Source organism: Arctopsyche grandis, chromosome 6 (assembly GCF_051622035.1).
Source record: "Arctopsyche grandis isolate Sample6627 chromosome 6, ASM5162203v2, whole genome shotgun sequence".
In the NCBI taxonomy this organism is placed as follows: Eukaryota; Metazoa; Arthropoda; class Insecta; order Trichoptera; family Hydropsychidae; genus Arctopsyche; species Arctopsyche grandis.
In genome coordinates this window covers 3487201-3500060 of record NC_135360.1, presented here as the reverse complement: position 1 = coordinate 3500060, position 12860 = coordinate 3487201, and the positions used below count along the sequence as shown (strand labels likewise).

At 38.6% G+C, this 12860-nt stretch overlaps 3 protein-coding genes across 10 annotated transcripts; all 3 read right to left on the bottom strand.

The window, feature by feature from the left end:
* Positions 1 to 723: 723 nt before the first annotated feature.
* LOC143913568 (uncharacterized) lies at positions 724 to 2859 on the bottom strand. 7 transcript variants are annotated; one of them, XR_013260723.1, is made up of 3 exons: positions 2733 to 2846; positions 1434 to 2331; positions 724 to 1008 (listed from the first exon to the last, which is right to left on the bottom strand). XR_013260723.1 is itself a non-coding variant. In XM_077433446.1 (3 exons), the coding sequence occupies exon 2, from the start codon at positions 2322 to 2324 to the stop codon at positions 1707 to 1709; it is 618 nt and encodes a 205-aa protein (XP_077289572.1). In that variant the 5' UTR covers positions 2325 to 2331; positions 2733 to 2859; the 3' UTR covers positions 724 to 887; positions 1687 to 1706. The 7 variants fall into 7 exon arrangements, 1 of the variants encoding a protein (XP_077289572.1); XR_013260727.1 differs by having other exon boundaries at positions 724 to 936; positions 1654 to 2331; positions 2733 to 2827; XM_077433446.1 differs by having other exon boundaries at positions 724 to 887; positions 1687 to 2331; positions 2733 to 2859.
* Positions 2860 to 4878: 2019 nt separating this feature from the next.
* On the bottom strand, positions 4879 to 11789 carry Yeti (yeti). 2 transcript variants are annotated; one of them, XM_077433907.1, is made up of 5 exons: positions 11692 to 11773; positions 9143 to 9272; positions 7969 to 8412; positions 6831 to 7026; positions 4879 to 6720 (listed from the first exon to the last, which is right to left on the bottom strand). In XM_077433907.1, the coding sequence occupies exons 3-5, from the start codon at positions 8408 to 8410 to the stop codon at positions 6627 to 6629; spliced, it is 732 nt and encodes a 243-aa protein (XP_077290033.1). In that variant the 5' UTR covers positions 8411 to 8412; positions 9143 to 9272; positions 11692 to 11773; the 3' UTR covers positions 4879 to 6626. The 2 variants fall into 2 exon arrangements, with proteins under 2 accessions (XP_077290033.1, XP_077290030.1); XM_077433904.1 differs by lacking the exon at positions 9143 to 9272 and having other exon boundaries at positions 11692 to 11789.
* On the bottom strand, positions 9504 to 11773 carry Ns2 (nucleostemin 2). Its single transcript, XM_077433903.1, has one exon. It carries the CDS (start codon positions 11648 to 11650, stop codon positions 9623 to 9625), a length of 2028 nt encoding a protein of 675 aa, XP_077290029.1. The 5' UTR covers positions 11651 to 11773; the 3' UTR covers positions 9504 to 9622.
* Positions 11790 to 12860: the final 1071 nt, after the last annotated feature.

The following is a 12860-nucleotide window of genomic DNA, read 5'->3' as shown; positions in this document are numbered from 1 at the left end:
TTTTTTTAAAGAGCTGCCTTTTTATCGTATAATTGTGTAATTTCAAGACTTTAAAGTCTCTTTACTGTTTTTCTAAATTAATCGAACGTGTTGATTGTTTTTTAGATAAAATATTTTTCCAAAGGAAAGTGAGTATCTTGAGAAGATCGCTGAATTTTATACACCCTAGAAAATTTGTTTAGTTTTAAACTAAATTTAAATGTTTTCATCGTGTATTGCTTTTGTAACGAATATTTTACACCTTCTAATATTGTAATATAATCATATACATGTATAAGTATAAATTGTAATGTTATATAACGTATACATATGTATGTAATTCGTGCTATTTAGAAATCCTTCATTGTCGTAATAGAACGCACATATTTACCATTTTTTACGTTTATTTTATGATTTAGATTCGTTACCGTACTATTAAACATTACGTGCTAGTCGCTTTGAATTGTTCGAACAAACCTTTTTTATTTGGTAAAACCAAACATCATTATTACTGAATTGTTGTTTGTTGATGTTTTATAATTAATTAATTGTGATAAATATTATATTGCCATGATTTTTAGGATATGAATTGTCTATACTATTAATATACATACGTATATATATGTATATATATCATTTTAATATGTTCTATATGAAATTATTTACAAGCAAAAATTGCACTTCTCATTATTTAATATTATATTGTATTTAATATATTTGTTTTAACAAAAATAAATATAATTTAAACGTTGTCTCAAATGTATTTAATTCCTCAGAAAATTTCACAGTCCCAAATAAATACAAAACAATTTCCATGCATACTCAATTCAGTTTAGTCTTTATACACAGCATAACTTTCGATCTAGCCAAAGTCCAATCCATCCTGCTCTAGAGAGAACAGCCTCGATCTAAAATAATTTAGGTCGAAATATTAAAGGTTTTGGCTATTTGCAGGTACTATATTTGCAAATTATTAGCTATTTGCAGGTACTATATTTGCGAATTATTGGCTATTTGCAGGTACTATATCTGCGAAAGGCGCAAAGCCTTCTGCGCATGCGCGTGAACTTATAATCTGATTATAATTTCTTACATTTAATGTATGCTAGACTTGTTTATGATCAATCGTTCATTATACATGAGGCAAATCAATTTCGCACGTTATTACATATAATAGATTTACATCACTTAGCTAGTTCGCGGCTTGTACTTGTACGTGGGTATTATACGTTGTATATGATAATAATTTTCTAACGATTAATAATATTAACTAATTTGGATTATATTTTTTACTCTACGTCACTTTACGAGTTCTAACTAAATTTTAAGAGGTTTAAAACAAAATTTTAACAGTAAACACGCTGACAGTGACAGTTCACGCGCATGCGCAGAAGGCTTTGCGTCTGTCGCAGATATAGTACCTGCAAATAGCCAATAATTCGCAGATATAATACCTGCAAATAGCCAATAATTTGCAGATATAGTACCTGCAAATAGCCACAACCAATATTAAATTAGAAGAAAAGAGTGAGGACATTCAATATCTTCCAGATAATTTCAAACAGTTTAAGTTTTTATTTTGTATCATTTTCATTTCGAATAAAATTCGATCACAATCATGTTTCTTAAGCTAAGTACATCTAAAGACTTTACAATAAAGAATCAAAACAATGCAGTTTTCATTTTTTCTAATATAAATATACATACATAATGTGTACTTGAACAAATTAAGAATCGTCATCGTCGTCAAGGAGATGATCTAACTTCAGCTCGTTTTTATTCTGCACGGCAACGGTTTGCTTCTCCAGTTTGGTCGCTTTATTTCTTTCGCGTTTTCCGACGACGTATTCCGGTAGCAGAATTTTAGAATTCCTATACACCACATTAGACTTGTTCCGAGTCTCCGACTTGCTGCTTATTCTAACTGGCAATTTGAACACGACCTTTGAATCGTCCACTTGCATTCCGTCATCGTTTGCAGACTCCACATCGACCTGCTTTGACGCTTGTATTTCTTGCAAGCAAATGGCAGCCGCTTTTGCATTGCTCCTATCCGTGACGTCCGGAACGTCTTCTAAACTGTAATGAGTCCACTTTCCGGGATTGATCTGATAGTCGGGTACCTTCCTGACGCCTAAGCACTGTGCTATAGTGTCTTCCGGCCTGGTAAATATGCTTCGTTTGCCTCGGAACTGCTTCATCTGGCTACGGAGTTGGCGTGGATTTTGAGGGCAGCCAACTGTTTGACGGAGACTACGCCCCTTCTTCGTCCCGCTGCTTTCCTCAGCCGCTCGCAAGCTTTCAAACAGCGTCCGCTGCCTCTCTCCGAAAGATGTCATCGTCATACGACCCCTGGAATTATTGAATTATACAACGAATTCTCAACAGTTCAATTCAAACAGTTCAACAGCAAATGAGTTAATTCAATAAGTATATAGACATTTTAGTCGATGAATACACATGTCAATTATTGAAAAGTTATTAAGTTGATGTGTGCATGTGCAAATTATTTAACAGTTAATATATAATCTCTAGTTAAGTCGTAAAATCTAAAAGCAAGTAAAGATTTAATGTGACATGCGTATATTCATTGTCTACAACACATTATTTAAATCCCGACGTCGCCTGAATCAAAATTACAATATTACATTTTTGTATTTGGCGATGTCTTAAAAAAAATTGTATCTGGGCGACGCCGAGTGGGTCTGGTAGTATTTATATTGCGAAAATCTGTCAAAATTTAATATAAAAACCTGTTTTGTTGTCTATATACTATTCACAAACGAGTAGAAAAGTCTACGATCTTAAAAAATAATAACAACTGTCAACTGTCAAAGTTGCTCATGGGGATGAGGTCGTAGCACATTGAATATACGGTATACCCAAAATGATAATTTTTGTTATTTATTAAATTTATTTGTGTGTATTTACAATATTGACAATAACAAAGTAAACCTGGTGATTTTTTTACGCCACAACCGCACATAAAAAGATAAAGTAAAAATGAACAAATTAAAAACACCATTTTACAAGCTACCATCTCCCCAAACTCAAATGTGCCTTTTAAATTTTCGGAACAAGTTACTTTGCATGGGTGAGTTTTTTAAATAGCTAAATTAAATTTCATAAATTGTTCCAGGGATAACTCAGTCATCTGAACTAATTCGGAATCTTTATTTTTAGGTAGAACAAACGAATATAATCAAACGACAAGTGATGTTTTTGAATACGATGAAAAAAATGAAAAATGGACGGCCTTGAATAGTTTTAGCGCTCCAAAAAAACGAGTACCCTTATCGGCATTTGTCATTCCATTTAATTCTGTCATTTGATGTATTATTCTAAGTGATTGTTATTTAAATTGCCATTAATTAAAATTAAATTGAATTTATAGTTCACAATTAGACTTATTATTTCAAAAAAACTTCCTGAAAAAATTAAAACTATACTTAAAAATATTTTTCATCCAAATCAAATTCTTTAAATATGCATATGAGTTTTTATTATTGAAACTAACAATAATTTTGTTTTCTCTTAGAATCATATATGTACATAAAATCAACCTTTACGTTTTCGAAATACGTAAAAATGTATTTTAATATTGTTACAGCGTTGAATATCTACTGCCGAAGCATTAAATTAATACTCTGTAACTAAAACTTAGTACTTCTAAATACGGCCGCGTCGCAGCGCCACTGTTGACATTTGACAACTAGGTGCTTTGACAGTTGAGCTGCTTTAGCATCCAGTTTTCTCTACAAGTTGATATTATACATGTAATAGCATTATAATACAATTGAAAATATCATAAACTGTACAAAAGATAAGATAATCCACGTGGATTATCACCGAAGCAATTTTGACCATTTTGAGGTTAAAAGATCATAATGCATACATAATGTATATTTATATATTTATAGTCAATCTTCATTTTAGCCAGAATCAAACCATGTTCTATTACTACATCCGCGAACTTCTCATAAACTAAGTTTTGAACAGGACAGATTAATTGTTTTGTACATACTATGTATATTTTTATTCAAAGATATTTTAATAAATGACTTATTCCTCAATGTTAACTGGCAAAATATTTAAAGGTTTCTTTTTGGTAACATCAGGCTTGTTTAGTCCTCAAATTATTCTGTACACTAAATAGAATATGCTCTGAACTTTACCAACCCTATGAGGTTCAAAATTGCTTTTCTTACCAATAAGAAGGTTGACTCTAAGTCGAAGCTTTCTCATCTACAATGAAATGAAGTTTTACTATATTCATCAACACTATTGATTGATATAATCTAAAAGCATTATTTTTTCAGTAAAATAATCCGGTGATGAGGACCAAAAAACAAACCAACAAAATCAGAGGTAAAAACCAGAGGGATTTGAAGAAAAAGATGCGTCCGAACGAAATATACCGTCAAGTTGAGACTGTCAAAAATGCAGATCGCATCCGAGAGCTACGCAAAGATGAGAACTACCGTCGCCGAGAGAACGCCGAGAATGCTAAAAGGAACCGGAGGCTGCGCAAGAATGAAGACTATCGCAAGAAGGAGAACTTGAAAAACAACCAGCGGAATAGAGAGCTACGCAGCGACGAAAACTATCGCGAGAACGAACGCAAGAAAAACGCCCAACGGAACAGGGAATGGCGCATGAAGAAGGTCGTTGTCAAAACCGAAGTTTAAACACATATATATATATATATATATATATATATATATATATATATATATATATGTGTGTATTGTATACCAGAGTTATAAATCAATATGGAGTATAAATAGGAGAAATCCTCGAGTACTTTGATAACGGAAGACCCTCCGGTGTGGGTCGGCGATGAAAATCAATGAGATAAGATGCAAAAGAAGTTAACTTTAACCTTAAGCTACCAGAAATCTAGTGAATTAGTCTTAAATTTTCTTATTTATATATCCTCGTAAAACTCTTTTTAATGTCTTATTCTCTGTGTGACATGGTAAGACTGACTAGTGTTTTCATATCGCTTGCCCTTTTGTCGAAAAGCTATTGTGGTAAATCGCATATTTTCTGGTGTATCATCTAATGACCATCATGGCAAGCTTTATATTGGAAACCGTTGCGCGGAACAGAGATTTAATGCTCTTCCGAACCTCTCAAACAGAGTTGTTGGATCCTTCAGATTCCTATTCCCCATCTCCTTTCTATTTACTTCTTTGTAATGGACTATAATCATAGAAGTAGAATGCATAGAATGGTCATTGTGAACAAAAGTATCGTCTAAAAGCGAGCCATCGAAGAGAGAGACGAAGTCTAGCAAAAAATGAACAAACTCTGCTGCACAGAGTTTTTGTAGCAACATTTTTGGAGGCTGAGAGCGATTCTATGCATTCTACTTCTATGACTATAATCCTGTGTATTCACTTCTCCAGAGCCTCTAGTCTTTTGTATAAGGCTCAGATTAGAGTACATCCTTCACATCTACAATATTGTAAAGAAGAAACAGCATAAAACATCTATCAAATTGTACGCAAACTTATTTATTGCACATCAATCAATCACAAATTATAGGTGACATATTGTATAGGAAGGATTTTAGCCAATTTTTTCCGGGAACCGTTTCAACAATAACATCAGAGAAAATTGGCAAACTCTGATAGGAAACAATCAACCTGGAGTCACAAATCCAGGTCTGACCAACAGCGTACTCTGAAAAATTCATTTTCACTCGAGGCCCAGCCCTGGGATCGAACGTGGCGCCTCTTGACGCTAACCAGAGGCTTAACGACCGAGCTATGCTTCTGGCCATGAATGGAATCTGTCGTTTACGTGCGCTGCTATTCTGTGCTGTAGCCATAAACTGCTGGATAGTATGAATAGACCTTCAAACGTTCATCTATTGTCTCTCGGCCAAACTTGTCTGAACATGCTGGATAGTATAAATGGAAACTGTCGTTTACGTGAGCTGCTTGCTGAATAGTATGAATAGACCTTTAAACGTTCATCTATTGTCTCACCTAGTTGAGACAGGTTTCAACACTCCTAGATATATCCAAACGTTATTCAAGATACCTCGTCTCCGCCATTACGGTACCTGCAGACAAGAAACTTACTGAATGTTGAATAGACGCTTGCTTAACCGAAATCATAACCTTTATGATGAGACACAATGACTATGCAGCAGAAATTTTGAGAGGGGGAGGGCATTTGATGACTTTTTTCATGCCAATTTAATTTCTAGCAATGATAAACAAAACAAAACTATTTTTATCGAAAGGTATAGGAGATTTGGCAAATTTGAAATTCACTGAGTATTGTGTTAGTATTATTGTAAATAAACAAATGAAAATAAACAATTTTTATAGCAAAATGCGTTTAATTTATTTCAAGCACACGTATCCTCGTCAACTCAATTGTTCATACTTAAAAATTACAAATTAAAAAATACAGTTAATGGAATATAATGAAGTTATTCAGTTCGAATCAACTTGTTCACATATATTATGTATATATTGCAAAATTTCACATGTACGTAACATAATCGATAATACTGAAACATAGAAATCGGCAAGTTTTTCAAATTTCCGTTCTTCGACATCGGAAACGTTCGAAAACAAAACTACGAGTCATTCCCGACCACGTGCATATGTTCGTCTGTCTTCACTTATCTATCTATTGCTGCGTTTAGTGGTCCGTAGATCTTTCTCGATTTCAAACTGTCGTACGTCGGTGCGTTGTAGAAAATCCTGCCGCTCCAAATATCTAAAAACAACCAGACCATCAGCATTGCATATAAATAATGGAGAAACAGCAATGGTTGGCCGTTTCTCCAACATGAATATTTTATATTAAGGTAAGGTGCGAATACGAACCCTTCTCGACCTCTGTTGTATACCGATATTTCTTCCTCGATGCCCTCGTCCTTTTTGAACGAGTTCCAATCTAGTTTTGACTTTTCCAGTGTCGACAGTTTGTTGTTTTTGCCAATCTTATTCAAGATCGAGGATAGACCGCCGCCAACAGCTCCCACTCCAGGCCTTCTTCGGACCGGAGGATTTGTTGACTTTGCTACAAGAGAACAATGAAATCTTTTGAACAGACCCTATACATTTTACATATACCAGGAAGGCCTAGCGGGTAAACCCAATGCCATTTTTTCCACTTCCTGGCCATTTTTTTAACAGATAATAGTTTTAACAAAGCATCATAGAGACATCTATGGATAAATTTTTGATAAATTTGCAACATTTTTATACAAAACAGCGAAAATTGCGAGAAATGGGTAAAGGTTGCCGATTTGTTGGAACCGTTTCTATGAAAATCTTAAACTAATATCTGACCAACAGCAACCAGTGGGACTTGGGTAGGACAGTTTTTGCCAATTTGACGGAAGAACAGTTTCATACGTTTGATTTGGGTTTGGTGCAAACGATCGACAAGCGCCAGACAGACTGAACCACAGATTAACTGGATGGCTGCTTAAAACGCAATTGTCGACTTCACGAATGATAGATTGCACATCAGATGACGAGTAACCTTTGGATGTGCACAGTGCAATTATTAAAATTGAGTTGGATCTTTTTGGCGAGTCTAATAAGTCAAAATTCGGAACTTCGGGTAGATTTCGCTCAGTGTAAGTGCGAGCAGTGCGCACGCATAAGGTACACGTGTCGTTAATCTGTGCTTCAGTCTGTCTGGCGCTTGTCGATCGTTTGCACCGCATCGGTTTGATTTATTTGAATCGAGGTCTGAGATGGTTTGAGGGTTTTTACCCCGGTACTTTCGATGGAAGAACCGTTTCAGCAATGAAATCAGATAAATTGGCAAACTCTGATAGGAAACGATCGACTTGTAGTCACAAATATCCAAGTATGGACCAGCAGCATTAATGATTAGCACGGGATCGAACCCGGCAACCTCTCGGTGCTCAACATAAACGCAACTACCGAACCATGCTGCTGGCTAAAATTAAAATTAAAGTTTAAAATTAAGATAATACTAGTAACAAACCACTTTTATTAAGAACATCAGACGAACTATCACCGCTTTGCCCGTTCCCGTCTTCATTACCCTGTTGAGATTGGTGCGCCGCGCTATCATCGTCGGCAACACTATTCTTTCCTAAGCTAGACGAATTCGACGACGACGACTTGTCCACGTTCAGAAACGACGCCCACAGATCTTCTTCGTGCTTCTTTTCCACCGTCGGATCAGCCTTCTTTTCCACTATGTCGACAGTTTCGTCTTGCCGCAGTCTTTTACTATGATTGTTCGATTTCCTTTGGTTACGTGACGATCGTTTTTTTCCTTTTGCATTGGGATTCACCGCGCCATTGTTTTCAGCCTCCTCGTCGATTTCGTCCGACTGCGAATCGTCCTCGTCGTCTGTGCACACCTTCTCGTCAGGCACAAAGTCCACATCGCTCTCGTCGCTATCCGACGGTGCGTTCATATCTGAAAATTAATCAAAAAAAAAAAATACATCACTATAAAATCATCCAAATTTGAACAAATCACAATATATTTCTGAGCTTTACATATACGATTATTTTAAATAGTGTGCGTGGATTGGATCCATTTCGCAAACCTTTTTTTCATATATAAAACGCTCGATTTGCAACATGCTAATTTCTTTATAGTATAAATGCAACGTTAATACATTCTTAAACTAATTTAGGTCCACTGTTCTAAATATTATAATGAAATATCGAAAAAAGCTCGGAAATAACACTTCATGTAGTCAGGAATTCTTCAGTTTTTAAATTTGCATCAGATCTTCTGTTAAATTATGACTATCTAATATTCCAAAGCCACGATAAATGCATGATGCACATATGTATATGGCAGTGGCGGCTCGTGAGAATTCAGTGGCAGGGCTTTAGTAGCTCGTTGACCATACCAATGACCAAATGTAAACAAAAATAGCATGCTTGTGTACTATACTGGGAGGGCTGCAGCCCACAGCCCATATAGACAGCAAAAATAGCATGCTTGTGTACTATACTGGGAGGGCTGCAGACCAGCAGCCCATATAGACGGCAAAAATAGCATGCTTGTGTACTATACTGGGAGGGATTCAGACCAGCAGCCCATATAGACGGCAAAAATAGTAAGTATATGTACTATACTGGGAGGGCTGCAGCCCACATCCCATATAGACGGCAAAAATAGCAAGTATATGTACTATACTGGGAGGGCTGCAGACCAGCAGCCCATATAGACAGCAAAAGTAGCAAGCTTGTGTACTATACTGGGAGGGCTGCAACCCCACAGCCCATATGAACGAGCCGCCACTGGTATATGGTCTAAATTACCTGAAATAAAAACATGATACCTTTTTAATAACAGGTATAAATTATATACATAAGGTTTTCATAAGTACATATGAATGTACACAATCTATACAAGTGAATCTAAAATACTATTTATGTATGATTCAAAAAAAGTAATGCTTTGATTTCAACAATGATATGAAGATTTCAAAACGCTGAAATACCAATTACATAATATCCATATATAAAGATTCCATACTCTGAAATAAATAATAGAAATATGTGTCGGAAATAACAATTTAATCATAAAAAATAATATACAAATATTTAAATTTTGCCGTTTGAACAAAATATAAAATATAAATAAATATACATCCATCAAAACATTAACATTAGGCTTTCTTTTTATTTCGATTTCTGTTTTTAACATTGGTGGTCTGATAGAAATTGCTCCCGACGGTTTTCCTCTTTTGCGACCGCTCCTGTGCCCTCCGCTGTTTACTTGTCAGCTTCTTCGCCACCTTCGGATCCTCGACCAGTTCATTCAACTTCTCATTCTTAACATCGACGACTACAAACGAGCCGCTGGCCGAGCTTTCCTTCGGCAACGACCCGCCCAAATTATCCTCCAAGCCAGAATGCTCATCGTCGCTGTGACTATAAAAATCGCTAAAGTCGGACGAATCTTCTTCAATTTGAGACGCATCCACCGTCTCGTCCGCCTCTTCAGTCATCTGAGACACGTTCACCGAATCGGACAAACCCTCCAACTCGACGACCGGCCTCACATCGTCAGCGTCGTCATATTGCAGACCGACTCGAATCTTGGCAAAGTCTTGCATCACCTTGAACGAACGGCCGATTTCTACCTTATCTAACGGCGACTTCGACACCGGATCTTTAATCTCTTCGACTATGTCTTCGGGAGATGGCGTTTCTATTTCAGCAGTCGGTTCAATCGGCACCTCATCGTCGGTAGTTCTGCTTATCGGAACTTCGAAACCAGGTGGTGAGACGTAGAACGGCAATTTTCCTCGTTGCCAATCGTTTAGGACCATTTTAGCGGAGGCTTTCTTATCCGGCTCGCCCTTTTTACGCAGCTTTCCCGTCCGAGCGGCCAACTTTTCCAAAAATTGCGTCGAATCTTCCCATCCGTCGACTTTGTACGTCTTCACTAGATAATCTCTTTTAACCCGTTCCAAAACGGTGTCTATATAATCCTCCGGATCTTGTACGAGCTCTACTCGCACAACACCTTTCAAAACCTTCTCCGTGTCGGTTTCAGCCGACGGATAAACAACGCCGGGACAGTCTATTAAAAATATTCGTTTCATTAAGGTAATATATTGCCACACTTTAGTCTCACCGGCTATCGGAGCGACTTTACATACTTTCTTCGAACGTAGGGTATTTATAACGGACGACTTTCCAACGTTGGGATATCCGATGAATCCGACGCTGATCTGTTTCTTGTCTATGTGCAACTTTCCGAACTGTCTCAACAGGTTGATCAGAGAGCCCTTGCCGAACGGGTGAGTCAACGATGCATGGAAAGCCACCGTCGGATATTCAGCGCTCAGGATTGCGACCCAACGTTGTGTGACCCAATTCGGTACCAAGTCGACTTTGTTCAAAATGAATATCAAATGTTTATGCGGTTTTTCCTTGCGCATGAACTGCTCTATGTAAGGACACCTCGTGCCGAGGGGATCTCTAGCGTCCAAGACCTGCAACAGAACATCAGATGAATCGATCACTTTATACAATTCGTTCCAAATGCGTTTGCTTTGACCGGCGCCGAAGATCCACTCTCGGTGACTGTCCCGCACTCCCGTGTCCTCTTTGACCAGGTCGACGTCTTTAGCCTGCTCGTAAGAGTCGGCCTTTTGATCGGCCGCCGCTGACAGTTGTTGTAGGTCCGAGAACGTGACGTTGGCCCGCTTCCTACTCTTTTTGGGGCCGAAGGTTTTGTCGAAGGTCTCCGTGTCCAAGAGGTGCACTCGGGCGTGCTTGGCCGTTTCGTTCAGGAGGGTGATGGGGAGGGTCGAGGGTTTCATGACCAGCTTGTAGGGGTCCTTGATGGCGTTGCCGAGCTCGTCCTGGAAGCGCTGCAGGGCGCCTTGTGAGACTACGCGGGTGTTGCCGAACCATTTCCGGTCTGGATGCAGTCGGGCGCGCGTCCCGGAAGGCACGTGTCCCTGGAAGGGGGCGGGTATGACGATGTGGCCCCTGTTGTCTCTTTTGGCGCGAAAGTCCTTGTACATTTTGAGCCGGCGAATGGTGGCCCTGGTGCGGGGGTTCGCCACCCCCTTGAGCCCCTCCGTGGAGCGGTGGGGGTTCATGGAGTGCGCGGAGGGGTTGATGCCCTGGCGGCGGGGCCCCCCTTTGGGGCGGCCGCCCTCCTTTTTGGTGGCCCCCATGTGAGCGGGTCGGGTCGGGTCGGGTCTGGTGATTTGGTTACCTGTCTCGTCTAGTGTCGAGTGGTCTCGGTCTGGACCGCGCCGGAGACCACGCTGCCACAGCTCGACTGCCCTAACACCGACAAACACACCCATCAACTCGACTACTCATTTTTTCTCTAAACCAAATCAGATTTCGTGTGTATACTCGGAAATAATTCATTACAGTGCACTCTCGATGGTGGGAAGGAAAGCACGGATTATCCCGACGATTTATTTAGTTTTAAAATACAATGACATATTTCGAAAAAGCGATTTCGCACAGGCAGGGCCGCGGCTACCATTTGTTCAAATGTGTGCAACGCACACAGGTGGCCGAAAGAAATGAGAGTCTTAAATTATATTCTTATTACAGTATAGGTCTGTTCATACCTAGTCAGCACGTACCAACTTCAGCAGGTATCCGGCCGTACGAAAAGTATTCTTTGGTACATTTTGTATGGGTATATTCATACCAACCGTCACGTTTACGCCACGGCAGGCTTACAGCAGTACCCGACATTTCCTGTTCATACCTTACAGCAACATCCGTCAACGTATCGTATCCGTTTTTTTGACCATCGTGGAAATATACACGCGAATTACGTGCCATGAGTCTGCCACTTTGCTGTATTGGACCAATTATCGATAGTGACAGTTGACAGCTGTTCAATCTTTCGACATGGTTTTGGCGCAAATATTAAAAAAAAATTAAATTATTTACGGAAATATTTAAAAAAACTTTGTCCATCATCCAAAAGCTCCTTGTACAGTGTCCAAAACTCTACTTCGGTTTTTCTATTTTTTAACATGGGATGAACATCAAAACGCCTCCGTGCTTTTTTATTGCCTTCTTGAGCTTCTTCTTCCAACAAAAACGCGATTATACATAATTTTTCGTTCGATAAACGCCGAAACATTTTTGCTGACTTGTATTCTGACGCGTAGCTACGAATGCACGTGTATGCATTCATATTGTAAGTACTCGACAATACGACGTAAGCAATATTGCGCCGTATCGTCATGGTCTGTAATGTATAAGTAATGTAAGCGTGACGTGACCGCGACGTGTAGGTAGATATGAATAGAAATGTAATAAAATGACATATTTTAAACGGAGTCGTGCAGTGCTGTTAAGTATGAACATACCTTAAGTCGTCGACTTGCGCGAATTCGTACTTACGCGATTGAG

What these genes read in the sequence shown, in the direction of transcription:
- Ns2 (XM_077433903.1), bottom strand. Translation starts at nt 11,650, where the DNA reads ATGGGGGCCACCAAAAAGGAGGGCGGCCGCCCCAAAGGGGGGCCCCGC.
- LOC143913568 (XM_077433446.1), bottom strand. Translation starts at nt 2,324, where the DNA reads ATGACGATGACATCTTTCGGAGAGAGGCAGCGGACGCTGTTTGAAAGC.
- Yeti (XM_077433904.1), bottom strand. Translation starts at nt 11,785, where the DNA reads ATGGGTGTGTTTGTCGGTGTTAGGGCAGTCGAGCTGTGGCAGCGTGGT. An exon ending in CTCGACACTAGACGAGACAG is followed by an intron (nt 8,413 to 11,691) that starts GTAACCAAATCA and finishes ATTAATTTTCAG; the next exon opens with ATATGAACGCACCGTCGGAT. An exon ending in TGATGTTCTTAATAAAAGTG is followed by an intron (nt 7,027 to 7,968) that starts GTTTGTTACTAG and finishes GTTCTCTTGTAG; the next exon opens with CAAAGTCAACAAATCCTCCG.